General features: G+C 41.2%; 1 protein-coding gene across 19 annotated transcripts in view; it reads left to right on the plus strand.

The window, feature by feature from the left end:
• Positions 1 to 25,472, plus strand: part of TMEM71 (transmembrane protein 71) — a gene marked incomplete at its 3' end in the record, with an annotated part of 31,066 nt that overhangs the window by 1,675 nt on the left and 3,919 nt on the right. For 2 of the 19 annotated variants that reach the window (XM_082721296.1, XM_082721285.1), the window contains exons 2-9: positions 67 to 148; positions 1,362 to 1,422; positions 3,199 to 3,411; positions 4,923 to 5,095; positions 15,232 to 15,282; positions 17,119 to 17,292; positions 21,186 to 21,261; positions 24,893 to 24,954. In XM_082721296.1, coding sequence (XP_082577422.1) covers positions 103 to 148; positions 1,362 to 1,422; positions 3,199 to 3,411; positions 4,923 to 5,095; positions 15,232 to 15,282; positions 17,119 to 17,292; positions 21,186 to 21,261; positions 24,893 to 24,954 — 856 coding nt within the window. In that variant the 5' untranslated portion in view covers positions 67 to 102. Of the gene's footprint in view, positions 1 to 66; positions 149 to 1,361; positions 1,423 to 3,198; positions 3,412 to 4,922; positions 5,096 to 15,231; positions 15,283 to 17,118; positions 17,293 to 21,185; positions 21,262 to 24,892; positions 24,955 to 25,055; positions 25,121 to 25,472 lie in introns of those variants that run through there. The other 17 variants (XM_082721288.1, XM_082721287.1, XM_082721300.1 and 14 more) reach the window with 11 other exon arrangements.

A 25,472-nucleotide genomic window follows, 5' to 3' on the forward strand; every position in this document is an offset into this window, starting at 1 on the left:
CATCTGTTTTGGCATGATTTTTCTATTTTTAATATATAATCCACCTTTTTTTCATGGCTCTTTCAGAAAATCTGTGAAGTTTGAACAAGCAGGCTTCCCAAGATGTACCGAATATCTCAACTGATGTCAACACCAGTGGCAAGTAAATGTAGGAGAACTGCTATGCGCAATTATCTTTTGAACGATTAGACTTCTTTTAGCAATTTCCTTGCTTTGATTTTGCTGATACTCATACCATTAACCATCTGTCAGTAGCTTGTGCTTCGTAAGTGCCAGTGTTCACTTTGGCAATGATTTTGACTTCATTTCTTTCCTTGAGAGAAATGTGGTATTTGTCTTCCTAGTAGAAAAAAAAAAATCACTGGTTTTTTAGATGCCTGTGCATAAATGTGAAAGGAGATTGTTTATCAGCCACTATTAAGATGCAAAACTGTCTATAAAAAAATACTGAATGATTTTGATAGCTACTTGCAGGAAGTAAGGGCGTTGTTAAAATGGTAGTGGTTTCAAGTTTCTTCCTTCCTCTAGACATTTTCTCCCCAAGCCCTGCTTCTAACCCCTCCCCCAACACACACACCTACCATTTACTCCTTACAAATCAACCAGCCCCATCTGAAAGCCTAAACTTTGTCTTAGATATTAATCATCTGCAGTGGAATCAAGTTTCACTGAAGCTATTAGAAGTGTTCACACGTTACTGTATAAAATCCCGCTTTAGAGTTTAGAATATTAATTAACTGCACTTTGCCCAACTGAAATCTGTTGCTATGCCTTTGGTTAAAGTGAGCAGAATGAATGGATGATTTTTTTTTTTCATTGAGAATATTCACAGGCTTCATACATTGGAAAATCATTTATATAAAACAAAACAAAACTTAATTTTTTCCTCCACTAATGTCCTCTGCTCATTATTTTACAATGAAAGCACCTTAAACTGCCCTAATGAGAGGCAGCCTGGGCAGATGATTGAATCCCTCAAATTACTGAGTAAGCTAAAATAACCAGCACGTTGGCTCATTGATTCGGGTTTTCTACAGCTTCACACAAGATGCTTTCTTCCTCCTTTTCATGAGTCAGTTTGATGCTAATGGTTTATTATTGCCTCATCCTCCACTCGGAAACCTCTAAAGGATGTTGAGTGAGAGAAGAAACAGAAGATAGAAGCCCTTCGATTATTTCTGGCTCCCCATAAGGGTCTGGTGACAAGTTGTGTTAGTCTTGATTCACTGGATGCCTGCACCAGTTGGAATCTCTGCTGAGCCTGGAGCTATTCATACCTTCTTTGACGCCTCCGTTATTTGCAGTCAAGCATGTTGGGGAGGTGGGATAAATTTGTGCTTCTCTCCTCTTTGCCGATGCAGGTTCTTCTGGCTCTGAGAGAAGATCTACTGGAGAGCTGTCTCCCACATGTGTTTTCCCAAGGTATCTTATGGGACTTTTCTCAAGACAAATCAATCATGTATCTTCCTATGTGTCTTACTGGTTTAAAAATATTAGTTTTATCTCTCATCCAGTTTTGGCACGGGCATAAATCTTTAGTCCCATGTACATGCAAAATGAAAACTTGCCTAACCGAATAATGGATTTGGAGGGGGTGACTGTGAGTGTAAGAGCACATGTGAATTGTTTGGAGAGTGGAGAAACTGTTGGAGGCTGATGAATAGTTGCTTTTTCTCAAATTGATGTTCTCCTAAATATGCTTTACTATCTCAGTTTATAAAAGCAACAGGATTCTAGATCAATGCCCGAGCTGTCCAGATTCCATTCTCCGAAAAAACCACGTAGAGTCTACCATTTTGTTCAAGTTCTGTAATGAAGTCTCTTCTTTCCTTCCTTCCTTCATTTTTTCCTCTCTTTTTTTTTTCTCTTCTTTCTTATTCTTTATGTAGCTCTAACTGATGTTTTCTCTAGCATTTTGTAAAATATGCCAGTGGTATAAAGGAATCATGCCTTGGTGTTAGGACCTGGCCTTATTTGTAAATTTTAGGCCTCTTGCTACTGTCAAATGAATCAGTCAAGGATGAACAAGACGGCCATGTGGAGCGAGCCCATGCTTTAGTGTTAGATAGACCAGGACTCGAATCCTAGCCTTGTCACTTGTCACCAGCTGTTATTAAATGTCCAAGTTATTTGTCCTTCTGCATCTCAAGTTTTTTTTTTTTTTTTCCTACAGTGTAATGAAGATCACAATACTTAGTTTTGGGGGAGGTTTGTGAAAAGTAGATAAAGCATGAAGTATGAGCCAGGCCCATAGTAAATTTTCAACAAATAATATCCATTTAAAATAGTCCTTTACTAAATTTAGTGCATGTATTAATTGTGGACAGGTTTCTACATTTAAAACTTCATCAGAGGACTCAGTTGGCTTAGTGTCTGCCTTAGGCTGGGGTCATGATCCAAGTCTCCTCGCTCAGTGGGGAGTCTGCTTCTCTTTCTCCCTCTGACCTGCCCCCACCCTGTTTGTGCTCTGTCTCTCATGCTCTCCCTCCCAAATAAATGAATAAAATCTTAAAAAAATAAAAATGAAATAAAACTTTATCAGAAATTCCGTAAAGCTTGTGGCATAAGGTGGCCTTTTAATCACACAGGCATATGGTTGTTTCTCAAACCCAACACACATGGAGATTTTCCCCAACCAAATGGGAGACTTTCCTGGATATCAAATCACAACTGCATAGTCATTTGTGCAGCTGATCTAGAGGGAAATCGGCAAAGGCCAAAAAGATCTCTTTGACTGTGTCTTCACCCTGTAACTCTTCTGTGCCTGGTGGCTGCAAGGTTGAAATTTATCAATCAGGGAAAGAATAAAGATATCGCAACGGGAAGGCTATTCAAAGAAAAGGGGTGGTGACTGTAAGTTTCCAACATCCCAGATAGGCTGTTTTGCAATTTTTTCATCCAAGAAAATGGATTAATGTCGGGGGTGTAGTTGCATCGTGTGGTGAAAAGACTGATTAGACAGAAAGTTTTCGTCAACATGTTTAAAACAGAAAAAGGCACTAAATGCCCTGTCGTTTAATGCTCTCACTAGTGAGGAGATGGAGCCCAGAGTAGAAGTGACATTCTTAGGGAGGCAGAAGTAACTGGTAGCCATGAATGCTAAGAGGTGTTTACCTTCACAGTGGCTAGAAATGTGGTTTTTGTGGGACTGGATGTAGTGGATAGAAGTGGAAAGGACTTTCCTTCTTCCCCCTTTAGTTTTGCCTGTGATTTCCTGGATGGTGACACTTCCTTCAAATGCTGCTCTGTAGATCTCCTAACAGCCTCCCACTTTGCCTGTCGCCGAAGTCCCAGACTCCTCTCCAATGGATACTACACTTGGACAGAAGACAGTTTCCTCTATGACAAAGATGGCAACATAACTCTGAGCCCACCCCAGACCAGTGTTCTTTACAAGGAGAATTTAGTGAGGTAAGTAGAGGAGATTACATGAAAGAATCTGAAGTCTGGTCCACCCACTTAGTTATTCATTCGTTCATTTGTTCATTTAGCGATGATTCCTAAGAGCTCATTATCGTGGAGGCACAAAGACTCATAAGGGGCAAGGACTGCTGACGTGAAAACAAACCAATGCGCTGAAGCAGTGTGGGTGTTGCAGTCAAGGTCTGAACAGAATGCCGTGGAGGAGATGAGGAAAGGAAGCCCATTTCATTTGGGGAAACAGGTTAAAACCAGATTCCTAGAGATAATGAAGATTGATTTCAGTCTTGACAAGAGTCTTGACAGATGTAGGATGTTAGCTAAGATAAAAGTAGCAGGTGAGACTTCCAGAGATGGAATGGGCATGGAGCCCTGGGAGACCCTGTACCATTTGGAAAACGGCAGGCGGTTTGGCAGAAATCAACTCGGGGTGGAGGGGCAGGAGGGAAGACTGGGCAGACACAAACTGAAGCTTCAAGTCCAGCTCAGGGTGTTTGTTTTTGTTCTGAAGATAAGGAGGAGCCATTGACAAATGATGAATGACCAGATTTGTTCTTACAATGTGGAGGATAGGATGCTGGGAGTATGGATGGGTGAGCAGGCAAAATCTCCCAGAAATGCAAATCAGATGCATGTCATCACTATGCCTCTCCCTTGACATACCCAGTGATCTCCCTTTACCCTAACATCAAATTGTAGCTCTTTACATAATGTTACTATAATGGAGAACTATTCAAGATTCTTCATTCCCTGCCTTCATGTTACCTGTCCAGCCTCATTTCCTAGCATGGGCCCATATGAGACTTACTTGTTCTTCAATGACTGGATCAGATCATCCTCTGCAGCTCAGTGGTCTCCTATCCTCAGAAACCTCCCTTGACTCCTGATCAGCAACACCCTTCCTGATGCTCTCAGAGCAGCCTCCAGTTAATTCCGCCGGAGCACACATCCCCTACCTAGTATAGTAATGCAGACCAGGGACTAGAGCCAGAGCCAGGCTGCCTGGGTTTGCTTCCCAGTTATGCCACTTACTAGATATATGACCTCAACCAAGTGCCTTAACCTTTTGTGCTTCAGTTTCCTGATCTGAAAAATGGGGTCACGATAGTACTTCCCTCACGGGGCTGTTCCAAGGATAATATGAGTTACTTTATGTCAACCACAAAGAAAGACATCTGGTGTGGGATAAGCTCTATGAAGTCATTAGCTTCATCTGCATAGTTCTTGTCTCTCTCCTGTACTGGTTTGTGAACTTTTTGTACCAAAGGTTTTATTTTGTATCTCAGCATCTTTGATACTGATCCAGGCACCTGGAACACACAGAAATTTAAGAAACTTCTGTGGGATTAACAGAGGGAACAAATGAAATGAGCTTCACAGATCCGAGTTACGGAGATGGGTTCTATGCATCAAATCACTTTCACTAAATTTTTGGTTTTGAACCAAACATGGCTGCTATGCATTATGCATCATGCTACTTTCATTTCTCCATTTCTCTCCAGAATATTTAGAAAGAAAAAGAGAGTCCGCCGTTCCTTTTCTAATCTCTTCAGCCTCAGTACCTCTAAATCCTGGCTGCACGGAAACATCTTCGGTGATGTTGACTCTTCCTTAAGTGAGGACACCTGGTTAGAGGGGGTCAGGAGGCTGGACATGGAGCATTGCAGTGAAACTGGTGAGTCTGAATCTCCTTTTCCACAGTGCAATATCATTCACAAACGGGCAGCAGCAACTATGCGGTCCCAGACCAATATAAATTCCAGAGATGACCATCATTGCATAGAAGGAATGGGCCACATTTTTAAAAAATCACCAAGGTTCTCTCCACACTACTTACATGATCCAATTACATACGTATTCATGTCACGTATTATGCAAAATAGCCTAATTTAAATGTGTAAATTATTAAGCTGATAATACCTGAAATATGTGTTTGTACATCTTCGGTGTATCTTGTCTATACAGGATAGAGATGGAGAAAAGACACTGAAGTTGGGTCCAAGTCTCTGGGTGAGCACACTGAGATAGTTACTTAACTCTGCTATGTCTCAGTTTCCTTATTTTAAAAACAAGATACATATGTAGAGTATAATATATATATTCATGTATTCCTATTGAAATACATGCTACATGCATGTATTATATATACATGTATATCATATATATTCATATTAAATATACATGATACTGTGTATACATATTATATAATACACAGAACACAATATTACTATATGTAAATATGTGTATATAGATACACATATATGTATGTAAACACAATGATATGAACTCAAAGTATATCTTAAAGATTAAATGGACAATGAATGTCAAGCATATTTCAATCCCTGATACTCAGTGATTTGTAGTTACAATTATTTTTATGAGGTTCAGACCTTTGTCAAATAATTGCACAAACAAATATAAAACAATTGTGGTAAATGCCATGGAGAAAAATATACGATGTAATGAGAAATTTGACCCAATCAGAAACTCAGGAGTCATCCCCATTGAAGTGGCATTTGAGTTGTTTTCCAGAAAATAGGAGGGACTTCTCTGGGCAAAGGAGGAAGCTAAGAGACAAAATGGCTAGGTCTGAGGAATCTGGGGAGTAGGTTTGCTGGGTGAGGGAAGACCACATGCATGGTTTGGAGCATGTTGAGGTGAAGTTCCTTTGGGACATAAGGGGCAAGTCAATCTGGGGCTCCAAGGGACAGTGTGAGTTAAAGCTACACATCTGTGAATCGCCTCTGAAGCCACAGAATGGCTGAGACACATTAGGAAGAAGGTAGAGTTGGCAAAGAGGGAGTCCAGAAGGGAGCATTTTGAATGCGTGAATAGGACAGGATTAGTCTGCAAAAGGGATTGAGAGGAGGCATCCAGAGAGGTGAGAGGAAGACTAAGTGTTATGAAATGAGAATCAAAGGAAAATAGGGCTTCAAGAGGGATGGGGCAGTTATCAGTGACAAATCATGTTCAGGGGTTAAACGGGATGACAACCGGATTTGTTGATCTTGAAGTTATTGGTGGTGGAGAACTAGGAAGGGCATCTGGGTGGCTCAGTCCGTTAAGCATCTGCCTTCGGCTCATGTCATGATCCCGGGGTCCTGGAATCGAGCTCCGCATCGGGTCCCGTGCGTAGCCTGTTTCTCCCTCTCTATCTGCCCCTCCCCCAGCTCGTGTTCTCTCTCGCTCTTTCAAATAAATAAATAAAACCCTTTTTAAAAAAGAGAAGAGAACCAGAGGGTAGAGGGTGAAGAGTGTGGGAGGTAAGGAAATGGAGGCTGGGGTTGAGGATCCTTCAAGATGCTTTCTGAGAAGGGAGGGAGAAAGACTCCCCCCACCCCCACACACATTCTACTCTGGGAACAGTCATCCTTTTTCAGTTTCCTGAATGGACCATGTTCTTCCACACTTCTGTGGCTGTGCTCATGTTGTGCATTCTGCTGGAATCCATTCATTCATTCATTCATTCATTCAATTGTAAGATTTATTGAGGGCCAGCTATCTACCAGGGACCATTTTACACACTGGGACATATTGGCAAGCAAATTTGTTCTCATGGAACTTGCATCCCTGTAGGGGTAGACAGACAATATGTAAGCTACATAGCACGTTAAAAGTGGTAAGTGGTGTGGGAAAAAACAGAGGAGGAAGAGATGGGGATTGCAAGTTTAAGTAGGGCGATTAAGATGACCTCGTAAGAATGACTTCTGAGCATTGGCTGCAAAGTGGAACTAAAGCATCTAGGAGAGGAACAATCCAGGCAAAGGAAATGCCAGCACAAAGTTCCTGGGCTAGGAGCATCCCAGGGCTGAGTGTGAGAGGGGAAGAGAGAGGGTAGGATCTCAGAGGCATGTGGCTGTGCCAGTGGGGAAGGACAGGGACAATGGGAAGCCCGTTCAAAAGTTTCACCTTCTACTCTGAATAAGGGGAGAACCCATTGGAGGGTTTTAATCAGAGGAATAAGATTCTATTTATACATTGACAAGGTAACTCTGGCTGCTGTGTTCAGATTAAAGGTAAGATAGGTAGTAGGGCAGAAGCAAGGAAATCATTTAAGATGATGTTGGAGTGACTCACTGGGGTGATAATAGTAGCTGGAATGAAGTAGGTAGAGGTGAGAAGCAGGAGGATTCTGGATACATTTCAAAGATAGTGCCAACAGGAGAAAAAAAAAAGAGCCAACAGGATTTGCTGATGTAACCTTAGAGAAAGAAGTCAAGCGTGTTTATTTATAAGCTAAGTATCTTCTGTCTCGTTTAAGTATTTACCTTGTTTATATACATTATCCTGTTTAAATATCCCCAAACCCCATAGGAAGTAGGTCTTATGATCATAATATTTTATAGTTATGGTGAAAGTGAGGCTCAGGGTTAAGTGACTTGCCCAAGTTCATTTAGTTTATAAACAGCAGAACTGGAATCCAATGTGGATCTGTCTGGTTCAAAAACCCAGTCTTTGTTCTAGTGCCAGAAAGGATTTCACTTTTCTTTCCAAGATGAAATTCAACATATATACCCCACAGCCCAGGCTCAAAGAGCAGGCAAGAGGAGACATATAATACAACCATATAATAATTTAATGGTTTAGTACTTGCATGTCTTACTATTTTTCTCATTCTTCTTCCTGGGCAGAAAACACAATGCTACATTCATTAAAAAAAAAAAAAAAAAAAACACAAAAAAAAACCCCTTTTTAAGTTGTAGGAATTATAGATTCGTGAGAAGTTGCTAAAAATAGTATACAGAAGGCCTGCATACACTTCATCCAGATTCCCTCACTGGTTACAACTTACTCAACTATATACAGTCATTATCAAACTCAGGAAATTGACATGACACAATAGGATTAAGATTTCACCAGTATTTAAATGTACTTGTGTGTGTGAGATAAATTTAAATTTAAAAATAGAGTACTTGTTAAATGAAGACATAATTCTTATACAAACAAAAGATTATTTAAATAGAGTGTATCCTAGTTCCCACAATAACAAGGATGTATAAACAGGACGATGTGAAGAGAAGGAGGCAGGGAAGTAGGGCCTGGAAAGATAGACAGAAGATATATTTGGAGAACCTTCTGTGCCATATTGAGGAGCTCGGATTTTACCTTACTCAATCAAAAGTACCTTAGAAGGCTCTTGAGCAGGGCGATAACATAATCAGGTTTCAATTTTCAAAGATGACCTTGACAGTAACATGAACTGAAGATTGGATGAAGGGTGACAAGGGGGAGCTCAGGGGCGATTAAAACCAAGAGGCAGACAAAGGAACATCTAGAAGTAGAGAGGAAGGAAGAGATTTAACAAATATTCTCCAGGGCCTAATGGACAGATTGGTGAATGAGTGACTATAGCAATGAGAAGTGGGAAGAATCCAAGAACACTGGGGGAAGGCAGGAAAAGTTGAGGCATCACGAAGATCTGGAAGACAGGATTGGCAGAATGAAGAGGGGAATGGGCATTTGAGCTGAATGGGTCTGAATTCAAGTTCTGAAGCCATCTTTTCCAGCCTGAGTGTTCTTAGGCAAGTTAATGAACACCCCCAACCTCCATTTCTTCACATATAAAAGAGGATACTAGTAGCACATAGAATCATTGTGAGGGTGATATGTACTAATTTGTGAAAAGTACATACTTGCATAGGGACTGGTTCTGCTTGGGACTTATTAGCTCTAAAGTAGCAAAAAAAGAACAGATTTGAGTCAAGAAATGAGATAACAAATTCTATTTCACATGAACTGAATTTGAGGCACAAATGGGAAGTAGTACGATAGCCCGGGGAGGTTTGGAAACATAACAAAAGCATTGCAGAACAAGAAAGGACCTAAAGATATTGCTTTGGAAGCCAATAGTAGAAGTTGTTACAGGGGTCTCTGGAATAAAGGGGTTTATTTACAGAAAATGTGAATGAGCAGAAATGGGAGTTAAAGAAACTGAGGAGAATGATCAGAAGGTCCAGTCATAATTCCCCTTAACCATAATGATTATTGTGGGCCAACATTATACCAACCAACCCATGTACTTTTTAAAGATTTTATTTATTTATTTCAGAGAGAGAGAGAGAAAGCACCAGCAAGGGAAGGAGCAGAGAGGGGGGAAGACTTCCATTGAGCAGGGAACTCCACATAAGGGTCAGTTTCAGGACCCCAAGCTTTTGACATGAGCTGAAAGCTGGCACTTAACTACCTGAGCATTCTAGGTGTCCCCCAGTCACTCCGTATTATGTACATCCCCTCTCTCCAGTGTCTGCGAAGGAGTATTACCCATGTGTGCGTGCGCATGTATTAAGAACGTTGAACCTAAGACCGACCCTCTTAGTAAAATTTGGCCACAACACAGCATTGTTAGCTATAGCCTCTGTACTGTGCACTAGATGAGTAGGATTTGTTTATCTTGCACAGATGAAACTTGGACTGATGAAGTCATGTAATATTTCTCCTTTTGTGTCTGACTTATTTCATTTAGCATAATGTCCTTTAGGCCTATCCATCTTGATGAGGTTCTGAAGAAAATGGAAACCTTGTGCACTGTTGGTGGGAATGTAAATTGGTCCAGTCACTATGTAAAGGTTTCACAGAAGAAAGAAATTAAAAATAGAACTACCATATGATCCAGGAATCCCACTTCTACGCATATACTCAGAGGATTTGAAATCAAAATCTCAAAGAGATATTATCCTCACTTCCAGATTCATTGCAGCATTATTTACAGGAGCCAAGATAGAGAAACATCCCAAGTGCCCATCAGTGATGAATGAAGAATGAAAATATGGTATATACATATAAAGGAATGTTAATCAGCATTATTAAAAAGGAAACCTATCATTTGTAATAACATAGAAAGGATATTATCCTTATCTCTCTTATAGAGAGGGAAACCAAGGCAGATTAGATACTTGCCCTGAGGCCACAAAACTAGTAAGTAGCATAGCCCGAATTCCAACCCAAGAGTCTTGAACATATGCTCACTACGCTATACCCAGGAAAGGTTCTCTGGGGAGGATTTCTCAGGCAGGAAACCAGAAGAGCATGTCACAGAAGAGGAGAATATAAAGAAATGGCTAATGTATACAGCTTAATATAGAAGTCAATTCAAGTGTCCTATAGCTTTGAAAAGTTTTCTCATAAATAAGTTACATGAGAAATCTTAATCAGAAGGCAACATAGAGCACCTTTTACCTACTCCTGGCATCCCAGGTAGATGGGCACAAATGTCTACAGTAATCAGGAGCACTAATTACCTTTTAATTGAAATATAATTCACATATCATGATATCTATCATTTTAATGTATACAATTCAGTGATTCTTAAAAATGTATTCACATGGTAGTTTGTGCAACTTTGATCACTTTTTAAAAGAATTATTTTAATTCCAGTGTGGTTAACCAAAGTGTTAAATTAGTTTTAGGTGGGAGAATACAGTGATTCAACAATTCTCATCATTACTCAGCACTCATCACGATAAGTGTACTCTTAAGCCCTCGCTCTGTTTCACCCATCCCCTCCACTTCCCCTCTGATCACTATCTGTTTATTCTCTACAGTCAAGAGTCTGTTTCTGTGCTTATCTCTTCTTCTGTGTTGCTCATTTGTTTTGTTTCTTAAAATACATACATGAGTAAATACATATATGGTGTTTGTCTTTCTCTGATTTCACTTAGCTTTATACCCTCTAGATGTTGTTGCAAATGCATGTTGTTGCAAATGGCAAGATTTCATTCTTTTTGATGGCTGAGTAGTAGCCCATTGTGTGTGTGTGTGTGTGTGTGTGTGTGTGTGTGTGATATCTTCTTTATCCATTCATGCCTTGATGTACAATTAGGCTGCTTCCATAACTTAGCTATTATAAATAATGCTGCAATAAACACAGAGGTCCACATGTCTTTTTGAAATTAATGTTTTTGTATTGTTTGGGTAAATACCCAGTAAAGTAATCATATGGTGGCTCTATTTTTAATTTTTTGAGGAACCTCCATACTGTCTCCCACAGTGACTGCACCGGGCCACTATGACCCTTTTCTAATTCTGGAACATTTTCACCACCGCAACGAGAAACCCCACACTCATGTGCAATCATTACCTATTCCCGATTCTTCCTTCCCACCTCGAGCCCCTGTCAACCATTAGTCTGCTTGCTGTTTCCATGGATTTGCTTATTTTGGACTGCCATGACTTTTTTAAGGATGACTCTTCTCACTGGCAATGCTGCTGCAGCAGTGGCTTGCTTGTATTCACCCATCAGGTGCTTTTTGGAGGTTTCCATCTCTTGGTTATAGGTTGGCTTTCCTGAATACATGCAGTAAGTCTCTTCTCCGTGCGACACAACATTTCCAGAAGTGGGGGCTGGGGTGGCCGACCCCTCTAGGACATGGAAGTCATGAACACCAGGGCACCTGGGTGGCTCAGTTGGTTAAACATCTGCCTTTGTCTAGGGTTATGATCTCAGGGTTGTGGGATCAAGCCCCACATAAGGCTCCTTGCTCAGCGGAGAGTCTCTTTCTCCCTCTTCCTCTGCTCCTCCCGCTCATGCTCTCTCTCTCAAAATGAATAATAAATCTTAAGGAAAAAAAAAAGTCACGAACACCATTTCTCACAGTGACAGAGAAGCTGTGGTCCCTTTTCCAATTCTCTCAGCCCTTCCGACATAACCAAGGAGAAAGGCTTAGTTTAGAATCTTGGTACTTTAAGGCTCAAAGTCTTGCTAGTCTTTTGTTTTCACGAAGTTCTTTTAACAAAGAACAGGCTCAGCTTTTTGGTATTTCGGGCAAATTAAATAAAGTCTCATTTTCATTGTACTCAGTTTTACATTTACTTTCTCTTTGTGGCATTTAAGTGATTGACATAACGTTTCCTTCAAAGTAAAAGATTTAATGAAACAAAGAAAATATTAAAGATGGCTAAGAGTAGGCAGTCTCTGGGTACAGCAAAAACCAGGAAAATGGTGGTTGGTTGTTAGAAGTCTGGGACTCGGTGTTCTAAAGGCAATGTTACATGTATTCAGAAATTAACATCTAGTTTTCCCGTAGTTTCCTCCTGGAAACATGTCCAAACAATTGTAAAGCAATTGGACCACACGAGTGCTATGCGAGTATGAGATATCTTGCTAAAATTCCCATGGTTTCCAAATATCTTCTAAATATAACAAATCAAACCACCCCCCCCTTCAAAATCAGTAATTAGGCAAACCGGGTGCACACAGGACTTTGAAATCCTTCATCTCTGCTGTCAACTGTAATCAAATCTTCCCCAGACTTCTTGTTTTCCGGATTTACCCAAGGCCCCGTGACTTTTATCAGCAATTTATTTTTCTCTGGAAATGTTGCCTCGTTAGAAGACTCAAGAAGAATTCAAAATTAAATTGTTCTGCTGTTTTCTCTCTGGGCAAGGGATGCAATCAAAACTTACTTCCCCTGACTTTCTCGTGCCTCATTTTTCAGACTAAAAAGGATTTTTCTTGGTTGCCTATTTTATCCTTAGCTCACCCCTTCTGCAGCTGTGTCTAGACACCTTCCTCATCAGCTGCAATCATTTTTTAGCCATGGCATTTTGCAGCTCCCCAGACCCCGAGACTGCAGTTCGGGAGACGTTCCCAGGGCCTGTGAGTCATAGTGAAAGAAGATAAAACATTCCTGCAGGGAGGACTGGTCAGGACTGCCCACTTCACTTCTGCCAGTCCAAGGAAAGAAAGGCAGGACAATCTCAGACAAGGCTTCCCAGCTTGAGGTCTGTGCTTTTCTCCAGAGCCAATACTTCTCCTATATCTTTGATGGCAGCCTCTGTATATGGCTTTGTGTTTCCCTCCATAGCAAACAATAATGCCCATTTTATATGCAAGGATATGGAAATACACTTAGAAGAAACAGACCGCTTTTAAAAATGGAAGTAAGCTAGATTGAATTTAAATACATCAGGAGAAACAGATTAGAATTAATACCTTCAAATGTAATACAACAGAACTGTTTGTGGAAATGTTATCTGCATTAGGATCCTCTCATTTATTATCAAGGTTGGAGACAAAAATTAAATGTCAGTTAGGGAAAGTGTACATTGGGGACAAACCATGTCTTCCCACAGATGAAAATTCTTTGATCATTCTTTAATGTTAAGATTTTTTTTTTTTTTTGCAATTTCCTTCTTTAATGCCATCTCTTCTAGGAAATTCTGAATAAGATTCCAGTACTTTACAGGGATGCAGCTCCCAGGGCAAGGCTCTGAGTTCAACAAGGCAGCCAAGGTTGGAGACATTTTCACTGCTCTCACAGGTCTCCCGTCCACAGCTCTGCAGATCTTAGCGAAACATCACCCTTCAAGAAATAATCAGCCATGAAAGTTCTTAGTTCTTTCTCACTTCCATGTGAATTTAACCAGATAAGCTTCTCTCTCTCTCTCTCTCTCTCTCTCTCTGACAGCTTTATTGAGATATAACTGATTTACAAAGAATTGTACATATTTAATGTGTAAATTCAATGAGTTTGAACAGGTGCAAACACCTGTGGCACCATCACCACAATTAAGGCATAGGAATATCCAAGCGCTCCAGAGTTTCCGTGTCCTTGTGTGCATATGTGTGTGTGTTTGGGGGATGTTTGTAGTAACAACACTCAACATCAGATCCATTCTCCTTACAAATGCTGCAGAGCACAATGCTGTTGTTACATACAGCTATTATGTTACTTAGTGGATCTCTAGAACCTATTCATCAAGTGTAACTGAAATTTTATACCCATTGAACAGTAATCCCCCATTAGGTGCCTCCCAGCCCCTGGAAACCACCACTCTGTTCTCTGCCTCTGTGACTGAGGCTTTTAGGTACCTCCTGTAAGTGGACCTGCACAGTGTTTGCCCTTCTATGACTGGCTTATTTCACTTAGCACAACGTCCTCCAGGTTCTCCATGGCATTGCAAATGGCAGGATTTTCTTTATTCCTTCATCTATAGATGAATGCTTCGGTTGTTCTGGGAGCGTGGCCATTATGATTGATGCTGCAATGCACATGGTCCAGGACCTCCTGGGCCGCATGGACATTACTGGATGATCCCTGTGTTTTACTTTCTGCTGTTTCCTTTCTCTATGGCAACCAGCAGGGATGCTTCTGCAGACTGCTTTTTATCAAGCGGCCGCAGGGTGTGGGTGGGATGGTGGGAGGGAGACTGCAGGGTTGGCAGAAATTCCCGGGTCCAAAAGCACCAGCTCATTTGCTCAGTATCCAGGCTGTGGGAGGGGAGTGCCACATGCAGAGTCAGCCCACCAGCCTGGGCTAGGAGGCCACTCTCCCTGCTTAAAGCCTCAAACTCAAATCAGCTTTAGCCTCCACAAAGCTGAGCAGTGACCCCCCCACCCCCACCCCATCTCTGTGGCTGCTGTGATGCTGTTACAGCGGCCCAAGTTGTTAGAACGGCGTCACATGTCTCATCCTCCCTGCCCCGCTACCTGAACTCTCTGTGTATTACATACCTTACTGAGTGCTAACAACATGCTCCACATCATGGCTGGGGGCTGGGGCTGGGGCAGGCGAAGTAGCCTTTTTCTCATGGTGGTTTTAGTCTCATAAGGGAAGTAGGTATTAAACAAAAACCACACAAATTGTGTTTTAAATAGTATGTGTTTATATAATAATTATGATATCATAAATTATGGTTTGCCCTATGAAGGCAGAATGCAGGGTATTTTGTCAAGAGTAAGGGCAATCAGGAAGATACAGAAAATGTAGGAAAATACAGATGTTCTCGGCTTGTAAGTGCTTACCAGAGCTGCTGAAAGAGCTCTAATGATCAGGATTCATTCTACACTCGGGTCTGCTCTCTCTGTGACAGGGTTTCACAACCTCAGCATTGCTGACACTTGGGACTGGACGATCCTTCACTGTGAGGCCTGCCCCCAGGATGCTAACCACATCCCTGGGCTCTAGTCACTGGATGACAGCAGCAACTCCCTCCTCTGCCACGCCTGCCCCCCCCAATCTGTGACAGCCAAAAAGGTCTTCAGACATTATTAGATGTCCCTGGGGGCAGAAATCTCCTCCAGTTAAGGAGCACCATTGTATGAAGACCCCATGTATTTGGGGGGGATTCCACAATCGCTCCCTGCTCCTGGAATGGGGGATATGAGTCTCTTATGAGTGAGCACTTCAACACAGAACAGTCCTCACATTACACTCATGTTCCAGATTCCCTGGAAATATATCTTAGCAACAGAGTGTGACCCATGAGGCCCTTCGTGATCGGATCCCTGCTTAGCAGTCCAGCCAAGATCATCTCCTAAGAGTATCCACCCTCACATGCCCTTCTGTCTAAGCTCATAGGAGCACTCGCTATTCAGGGAACACCTTCCCCCATGTTCTCTCGTGGGTTAATGTCTTTTCTTCTCCTCTTCTTCTTTCCCTTTCCCCTCGTTCCTTGCCCTACTCCTTCCCTGTTTATTCTGTCTGCCCTCCCCTCTTCCTGCTATCTCCCTGGAAGAACTCCTACTTGTCCGATTTTCATGTAAGCACCATCTCATCTGTGAAGCATGCCTGGATTGCCCCGATGGACTCAGACATTCCTTCCTAGACTCTCCCTGGATGCCTTCTGCTGCCCTTCATGCTAGCAATGACCCCACAGCATCTTCATTGTTGGTGTGTATACCTGTCCCTCTCCAAACCACAGCCTCCTTGAATGAAAAAAAAAAAAAAAGTTGAGATCTTTATTATATTTGATCCAGTATCTCAAGATATTTTACAGAGGGAGAATGCCCTTCACAGCTATTCTCTTTCTCCTCGACCAGAGCATGAGGTGCATGAGGACCGAGACATCGTCTTCACCATTGTATCCTTGCAGCTGGGTCAGCTCCTCGTATAGAATCACATCCAGTGAATGTTTGCTGAACGGATGAATAAGAAATAGAAGGAGTTGACTCTGCTATTGTTTGGTGCAATAGAGATGAGAGGCGAGGGTGCCTGGGCCGGTCAGTCCATTGATTATTAGACTCTTGATTTCAGCTCAGGTCATGATCTCAGGGTCCAGAGATCAATCCCTGAGTCATGCTCCTTGCTCAGCAGGGAGTCTGCTTGAAATTCTCTCTCTCTCCCTCTCCCTCTACCTCTGATGAGTATATGAGAGAGGCTCATGGCTCACGAGCCTCTCTCATATACTCATTACAAATCTCTCAAATCCATCTGTATAACTCCCACTGCACTCAGGGTTTAAGAGTGAGATATCCTATAAACAAATCTTCTTCTGTACCTGAGTCTTAGGCTACTAGCTCATGATTACTTGCAAGGCCACCTGGATATTACCATATACTAAAACCACATAATGCTTTATCCACCTGAAAATACTACAGAAGTGTGGATGTCCAGTGACACCCTCACTCAGAGACACTCCAGCTCTCCCCTGCCTGCAGCATAAGTCAGTGCCTTGCGTGACCTGCTCTCACTCTTGCTTTCCAACCTTATGTCCCAGTGGGTCCCTTTGCTCTGATCGTATTGGAATGGTCCTTCTTCACGAGGCTTTCAAGCTTCTGGCCTTTGCTGTCTCTGCACTGAAGAGCCTTTTCCTTTGGGGCCTTCAAAGATGAGGACAAATTGAAATGCCACCCCACTCAGAGACCCATCTCCCATCAGACTCCCAAAGCGTCGCTATGGCAATGACCATTTGCTACTGCACCTGGAGAGCCACTGACTGCATACCAGCACCGCACACTGAGCCCTTCTTCTTTTCCAGGCGGGGATTCTGACTGTTCCCTGACTGATGCCTGGGAGTCGGAACAGCCGAATGTAGCCCCCTCCTCTAGCCATGCCATGTCTCAGATTCCACGACAGAACTCCCACGATGGGGCTCTTCAGTCTCATGTGATGGCTTCTGAACATTTCCCAGGGAACATTTTGGATCGTGCAAGTGAGTTTTGTTTTTTTTTTTTAAATCTATACCACACCCAAAGAATTCCTCCTTTCAGGGCCAGAGAATGAGTTAGAGATGACTAAGGTGCACTTGGGAACGGGATCTGCCTGTGGGCGCAGGGGAGGACCGGGGCACTGCAGCCGCAGGTGGCGCACGAGCAGAGGAGGTCCCTGCTTTCAGGGTGTCATCTTAGAGGCACCAGAAGGACTGGATTTGCAGTGTTTTATTTCTACTCTTAAAAACCCTGAAGACATTTGGCAAAATGTGAAGCTTTGCTGAAGCTGGGTGATGCATACACAGGTGTCTGTGATTTTATGTTTCATACTTAGCTGTATCTGTGACATATTCTATAAGAAGAAAAAGAAAGGAAGGAAGACAGAAGCACCCTTTAGTGCAATGCCTCCGGCAAGGAAAAGTCAAAAGATATAAAGGTATTGGTATTTCCTGTCAGGAGTAAATCTGAAATAAATTCAACAAGCATGTTCTTCAACCTCCAGTTTGCCAACATCAGATTAACCATGTCTGCACACAGCACAGCATCAAGTCTCTGTCCCTCAGTTTGCCAAGGTTCAAAGCCCAGCCCCCACTTGTTAGCTGTAACTCAGAAGCGGTTCCCCGAACTCTCTAAAACAGCATTTTCATCTGTACATGGAGATATCATAGTTCCTACCTTGGCACGACTAAAATAATTCGTGGAAAGCACTTAGCATCACGTGTCCTGTATCCTAAGTACTCAAAATGTATGTGAGATTATGATTACATAAGACTGAGGTTGAACAGAAAAAAAAAATCTTCTCTTTATTTGTCTTCACAAAACCATGAATCTGCATCTCACTGACCATTCTTCCTCACTGTGCCCCCGTTCCATTTGGTTCCCAGGTCAGCTACTAGGTGAGTGTTCAAGGCTTTTGTGGTTCCCTTCCAGGTGCTGGGATGACAGAGAGAGCAACTTTCATTGTTTAGACAGTTTCCAGATGGCCCACAGTCACCTCCTCCAGAGGTCCCACCTTGTTTTCCAGGGGTTAGGGGGGCGGTTAAGTGACCCTTCTTGGTACTCATCTAGATTTCAAGGGTTCCTTCTCTCATGCCCATTTCCTAGACTGCTCTTGCATATTTACTACGCTTGCATATTTGCTTTTGCGTCTTGTCCACCAGGCTTTGAGCTACTTGAGGGTGGACAGTATGTCTCAGTCATCTGGATACCAACCAGCGCACATAACACCTGATCCGGAGCAGGTGCTCCAAAACTGGTGGACCAATTAAGTGTGCTATCTTCATTTCATAGATAGGGATACTCAAGTTTAGACAGGTCAGGTAAACCTTTGTACATGTGCTTTGCTATGTCGTGTCCAGAATGTGTCTCCAGACTGCTGTACCTGGAAGGCCCCTACCCCCTTCAAGGCCCAGACTTAAGAACACCTCTGTGGGCCCTTGTCTGTCCCCTTCGGGCTGGTGGGGGTAACACTTCCCTCGATTCTCTAGCCCTCTGAACTTAATCTATTGAAAACATTTTCCTCCTCTTCTCCCACTGTGAAGTCCCTGGGCAAACAAGGTCTCCATCCAATTCTGTTTGATTTCCTTCACACGTAGGTTGTGAGTATGCAGTCCAGGTGATCTTCTACCCACTAAGGATAGAGGCCTGCCTGACATCATCTCTGTCCATCAGGATGTTTTGAGTTGCAGTGGGTGGGAACCCAACTCAAGTTGGATTAATCAGTAATGGAATTTATTGGTTCATTAATGAAAATTCTGGGCATAGATTTCAGATTACTGTCAGTCTCTACTCCTGTTGTTTTTTGTATTCTATGTCACATTTACTCTTTAAAAAGTCTGTTACTGGGGCGCCTGGGTGGCTCAGCTGGTTAAGCGACTGCTTCGGCTCAGGTCATGATCCTGGAGTCCTAGGATTGAGTCCCCCATCAGGCTCCCTGCTGGACAGGGAGTCTGTCTGCTTCTCCTGCTGACCTCTCTCCTCTCATGCTCTGTCTCTCATTCTATCTCTCTCAAATAAACAAATAAAATCTTTTTAAAAAGGCTATTATTACTCTATGATGCTTCTTGATAGCGTTGTGCTTGCAACTTCCCAGATTCCAGTCTAGCGGAAAGAGATCATAGCCTTCTTGAGTTATAATAAGAGACCCAGTTTCACTGGTTCTGGAAGGGTCCCATCTACATGGCAAAACGAATCACTTTGTCGATAAGTCTGTGAAGCTCCAGATGGCTGGAAGGAGATTGGATGCTGGGAAAGAGCTCAGTCTCCAAGTGAATCACGTACTAAGAGCAGGGAGAGGTGGCTCCCCATGGGCACCACCTCGTGCCACCAAAGAACAGCAGTTAGATGCTTACTATTCTCGGTGACTTTGCAAGCTAGTGGGGAAATCTAGAGAAAGCACTTTTAATTCAGTATGTTAAGGTTGCTGATGCAAATGCATGAGGGATAATGGGGGTATAGAGAAGGAGTAGCTAAGAGCCATAGAGGAATTGAAGGAATCAAGGAGGGCTTCCTGAAGGAAGTAACAGTTGAACTAAGCCAAACTAGATAGTAGGTAAATGGCTACTGATGTAATGAACTAGTGAATACCTTGTATCAAATCACATAATCGTATCTTTGTAGAATTTGAATTTAAACCAGTCTCTGTTCACTGTTCAAGTCTAATGATTTTGGCGGTCTGTCAAGCTGGACTTGTTTCTGTAAAGAAATGTTTTCCAAATTCCATATCAAATCAGAGTCAGCTAAGAATACAAACACATTTTAGAAGAACGGTTAAGTGTTCAGCTGAACCCACAATAACTTATTGAATTCACAGTATACATGAAATACCGTACATTCTCAGTGACATCATTCACAACTGCTATATTTTGCACTGCCAATCTTTAGTACGCCACCCACATTATGGACTAAGTAGGTTTTGTTAGCTGACTCAATCTTCATTCATAGCAGAAATAGCAGAAATAAATACATTCACAGCACAGAGTCATTCCAAGTTTTAAACAACTGTTGCAAAATAAAGCTTTTGAAGCATTTGGCAGAAATTAAGCTGAGGTCTCTTTATCCTTTCCTTTAGATCTTTGTGTGATTCTTCTTAAGCCAACTCTGATTTCTTTTAGATCACTCCAGTAATATTCAGGTTCATGATCGGTTTGACTTCAATGATTACAATTCCTGGGGGATTTCCTGTCATTTCCAATGTGGCTTTATAGCACTGAAATATTTTATTCATAGCAGAGTTTTTCAAGGACAAATAGTTCTTAGTATACATTTTTTTTTCCCTCTAGAGACTCACAGTATGCAAAGTTGCAATTCTCTTTCCCTGCCCCATTTCAAGCAAAACACTGTGTTCTGGCTAGACATGGTTTTTAAACCTTGGCTCTGACACCTCAGAGATATGTCAACTTGGGGAGATTTCATCATTTCTCAGTCTTGGTCTTCTCACGTAAGAGCAATGACAGTGGTTCCTACTTTACAGTTTGTTGTGTTGACTCAAGGAGGTATGAAAACTCTTTGTGAATTGTAAGGCAGTCTATAACTTTTAGGCTTGATTGTCATCATCATCAGAATTAGATTTCTGACATTAGCTTATATTCCACAAAATGTTTCCCCAGTAAAAATTTTACAGTAAAAGGCAAGCTCCAAAACTGTTTGTGTAGCATAATCACTTCTTAAAGACAGAAAAAATTTATTATTTGCTAAAATTATCTGTTGAATGAATCTGTATGGCATCGATAATTTTATCTTGCTACTTACGGCAAATTGCTTGAGCTGACATACATTTGAAAATGTGTTTCGTGGGGGTTTTTTGGTGTATAAAAAAGAAATTTTATTGTAATTTTGTTGTTCTAAGATTGTCAGCAATGGTTTCTAATTCATTTATTTTTATTTTTTCTATTAGAAGCCAGTCTGTGGCAAGATGTCTCCTTTCCAGCAATTCTGCTGGCTGTGTTCCTCATCATCTGTGCATGTGCAAGGTAATTCAAATTTTATTTTCATGCAGCAGTGTTTCATAATTAATAAAGCTGTAATTGATTGATAATTTCTTCACCCGATTCCACAATGCATTTTCAGTAGCTCCGTGGTTACGATCGGTTCTTTTGCCTGTGCCCCTTAAGTGCCTCTTTTTCTATCACTTCCCCCCTCTCATTTTCTCACAGAGTGTACAAAAGCCAGTGGGTTTTGCTAGGAATTTGGATTTTATTATGTATGATCTTTCATTTAAATTCTAGTGACTCCCTGCTACAATTAAAACCTGAGTAACCCCACTTGGAGTTCAAAGGCATTTGAAGCTCCAATAAGGTCATGTGAAGTCCCTGCTGGGACTCCATCTTTCTTATTACATTGTTATATCCTCACATGAAGTATCTGTTCCAGGGAAGCCCACTCAGAATCTCGGATCTCATAATGCTCTTGCCTGATTATAGGCACATTTTTGTTCTACCCTCTATTCAGCATGCCATTCTTATTCTTTTCTTGCCCAAGTCTCTAGGGCAGCAGTCAAATCCATTCTATGCTAAGTGCACTCATGCCTCAGGGCCTTTGCACTTGCTATTTATTCTGCCCAGTACAGCCTTCTCTAGAAAGCCCTATAACATGTGTCCTTACTTCTTTCTGGAATCTGTTCAAATGTCACATCATCAGAGAGACCTTCTCTGATAACCCTGTATAAATAGCATACCACTCTATACCACACATGCCTCACTTTACTTTTCTTAGAGCACTTATCACCATGTGACCTATTATGTGTTCACCTGTTTAAATGTTAATGACCTATCTCTCCCTGAAGGAATGTGAGCTCCATGAGAGTGGAGACATTGTGTGTCTCCTTCACTTCTGTATCCCCAGTGCCAGGGGCTCATCAGTGTTTGTTAAATCAATGAAACAGGGATAAATGGTCTAGACCTGGGATCTTTGGGTGTTTGCACCCTGGTAAGCAAGTGTTTCTTGCTCTCAAGTCCCACCTCTTGAGGGTTAAATACTCACATCACTTGGAAGAGTTGTGTTTTTAAATACAAAGTCCTGGATCCCAGCCCTTGAGACACTAATTCCGATCTAGTGAAAATCTGTATTTTAAAACAAGTGTCCCTGATAATTAAGAGGTTTAAGTAGTATTAAATATTTTTAGATTATAGTGGGACCAAAAGAACAAAAAGTGGGGGAGGTCTTGTGGTTAAAAATAAGTTTGCAAAATTCTGCATTGTGTATCCCAAGTCAGAGAATCATATGTGCATTAGCCTAATATAGACCCAGTGAAATAGCATAAGGAAGAAACATGATTAGCTTTATTTAACTTAATGTTAAGATGTTATCTATGAATGTTTCCCAACTTTAGTTGATCATGGAAACTTTTATTTCATGGGACAACTAATGAAATGTTCCTCTTTGGTTAATTCCTCTAGATACGAACCTCCCCCAACTCCCGTCCCCCCCAACCCCGGTAAGGGGCTTAACTCACCATCCATTGAGTGGGAGTTGCATTTAGAAACTTGCCTGAAAAAAGGCAGAGCATGGAAAGGGGGAAAAAAGGAAATTCACAGCCAAGAAACCTGTCAAATATGACCTCAGATGCTCAGATGGTCAAGATGAACATCAACAGAGATAAGCTATACTGATAACATGTACCCTTGATATGATGTGATGAGAATGGCACTTTGTCTCTGTGGTCTTCCAGACCTCAGTCCCATCAGAGAAAAAATTCAATTGAGAACATTCTACATATTATCTGACCAGGACTCCTCAAAACTGTCAAGGTCATCAAAACCAAGGAGAGTCTGAGAATTGTCACAGCCCAGAGGAACATAAGGAGACATGACTGAATGTCATGAGGCATCCTGGATGGCTTCATGGAACATGGATAAATTAGGGAAAAACTGTAAAGTCCAAAAGTCGTGTGGAGTTGAATGTGAAGTACCAATATTGGTTCTTTCATTATGACACTATGCCATAGTGTCATAAGATACTGATAAGATACTGATACTGATCAGTATAAGATACTGATCCCTGGGAAAGCTCAGTGAGGGGTAAATGAAAATGCTCTGTGCTATTTTTGCAACTTCTCCGTATATCTAAAGTTATTCAAAAATTTTAAAAAGATTATGTAAGTAAGAGATTGGTTAAAAGAAAAATTATTGATATATATAATAGCATGGATGAATCTCAGAGAAAAGAGTGTATGATTGCAGATACATGTAAAATTCAAGAAAAGGCAAAATGAATCCATTATTACAACTGTAAGAAAGTAGTCAAGGGGGCCTCTGTGTGGCTTAGTCAGTTAAGCATCTGATTCTTGATTTAGCTCAGGTCGTGATCTTGGAGTTGTGAATTGAGCCCCATGTGGGACTCTGCACTAGGCATGAAACCTACTTAAGATTCTGTCTCTCCCTCTTCCTCTGTCCCTCCTAACCCTCTCTACTTCTCTTAAAAAAAAAAAAAGAAAGAAAGAAAGAAAGAAAGGTTAACTCTGGGGAAAAGAGTAAGCAAAGGAGATGTTAGAGGCTGCTGGAAATATTCCATATCTTCATCTGGGTAGGGAATAGAGGAGTTCAGGATTAAAAAAAAAAAAAAAAAGAAGAAGAAGAAAGAAAGAAAACCAAGATGTGCACTTTAAATGATTTATTGTACATTGGTTAAGTTTCAATTTAATAACTTCAATGCATACAAAGAAAGGTCTAAAAGGATATTCATCAATATTTATTAATGGCTGCTTTAGGCCAGTGGAGTTTTTTAGTGATATTTTCCTTTCCCTTCCATATTTATTTATAATTTCTTTCAGTGATTCATTTTTTGAAAATACAAACAATAATTAAATGATTCTGTTAAAAAGATCCACCCTGTGGACACCTAGGTGGCTCAGTTGCTTAAGTGTCTGCCTTTGGCTCAGGTCATGATCCCAGTGTTCTAGAATCAGACCCCCATGTCAGGCTCCCTGCTCACTGCCTGCCATCCCTCCTGCCACTCCCCGTGCTTGTGGATGCTTTCTCAATCTCTCTGACAAATAAATAAATAAATAAAATCTTCTAAAAAACAAATTCCACCCTGTAAAACGATACCCATCAGATCAGTAAAAACCCAAAATTTTAACAATGAATCTCAGAACACTGAGAAAATAAAATTTAATTAAAAAAAAAACCCCACAAAATTTTAACATACTTTTTGGGCAAGGTTGTAAAGCAGTTGGTCTATGGATTTTCTCCTTTGTTTCTTCTAAATAGTTGATACTTTTGTGGTTACATTTCAGACTATGGGTTATTTTGAGTTACATAGCTCAATTTTGTGTTGAGGTGTGATGTGTATGTGGACGTTCATCTTTTGCATGTGGATATACAATTGTTCTAGCACCATTGCTGAGAAGGATATCCTTCTCCACCAAACTGCTTTTTCTCCTCTGATAAGACTCAGTTAACTGTATCCATATGGGTTCACTTCTGGTCTTTCCATTCTCTGCCATTGACCCCCATGTCTATCCTTCAGTAACGCCACAATACGGTTATTACTATAGTTACTGTAATTCTTAAAGTAAACCATAAGCCTTTAGTCTACAAGAACATCTCATGTGTTTGAAAGGCATAATCTGTTTGCTAAACCTGAGAAATCCTGTTGTTTCAGATGGTTTCTGGAAGGAATATTAGTCAGTGTCTTCACATGTTCACTGGTGGTGATTCTTGCCTGTAAGTAGCCATTTCTCAAATTATTCCCCTGATCCTTGTATTTTATTCCAATTTGGGTCATTTAAAAATATTTCTTAACTATTTTCTCTTTCTTGTCCAAGATACCGTCAAGCCCTTATTTCTTGGCCTTGCCAGCTATGTCAAAATCACCACCTATGCTCAGTAAGTATTGGCTTATCACCGTCTGGTCAGAGATGACTATAATCTGCTCTTTGAGAATGCTTCTTGCTGAGTAATAGATGACAATGACTACACACAGGAAAGGTCCTGATCACTTGTCCTTAAGAATACTTCCTGTTCATGCTAAAATCTAATGGCATTATCATTCTGTCTCTTAAATTCTTACAAAATCCTCAAAATAGACAATTAAGCTTTGAGGAGGTAGGACTTAATAAATAACATGAACTTAGAAATTTTAAGTAATTTCAAAGTGCTTTTATAGATGCATAGCACTGCCCTTTATAAATACCTCTTACTGAGAGGACTTTATCTTATAGTTCCCCAAATAACCGGCAAAC

Source organism: Mustela nivalis, assembly GCF_964662115.1.
Source record: "Mustela nivalis genome assembly, chromosome: 2".
Lineage (NCBI taxonomy): Eukaryota > Metazoa > Chordata > Mammalia > Carnivora > Mustelidae > Mustela > Mustela nivalis.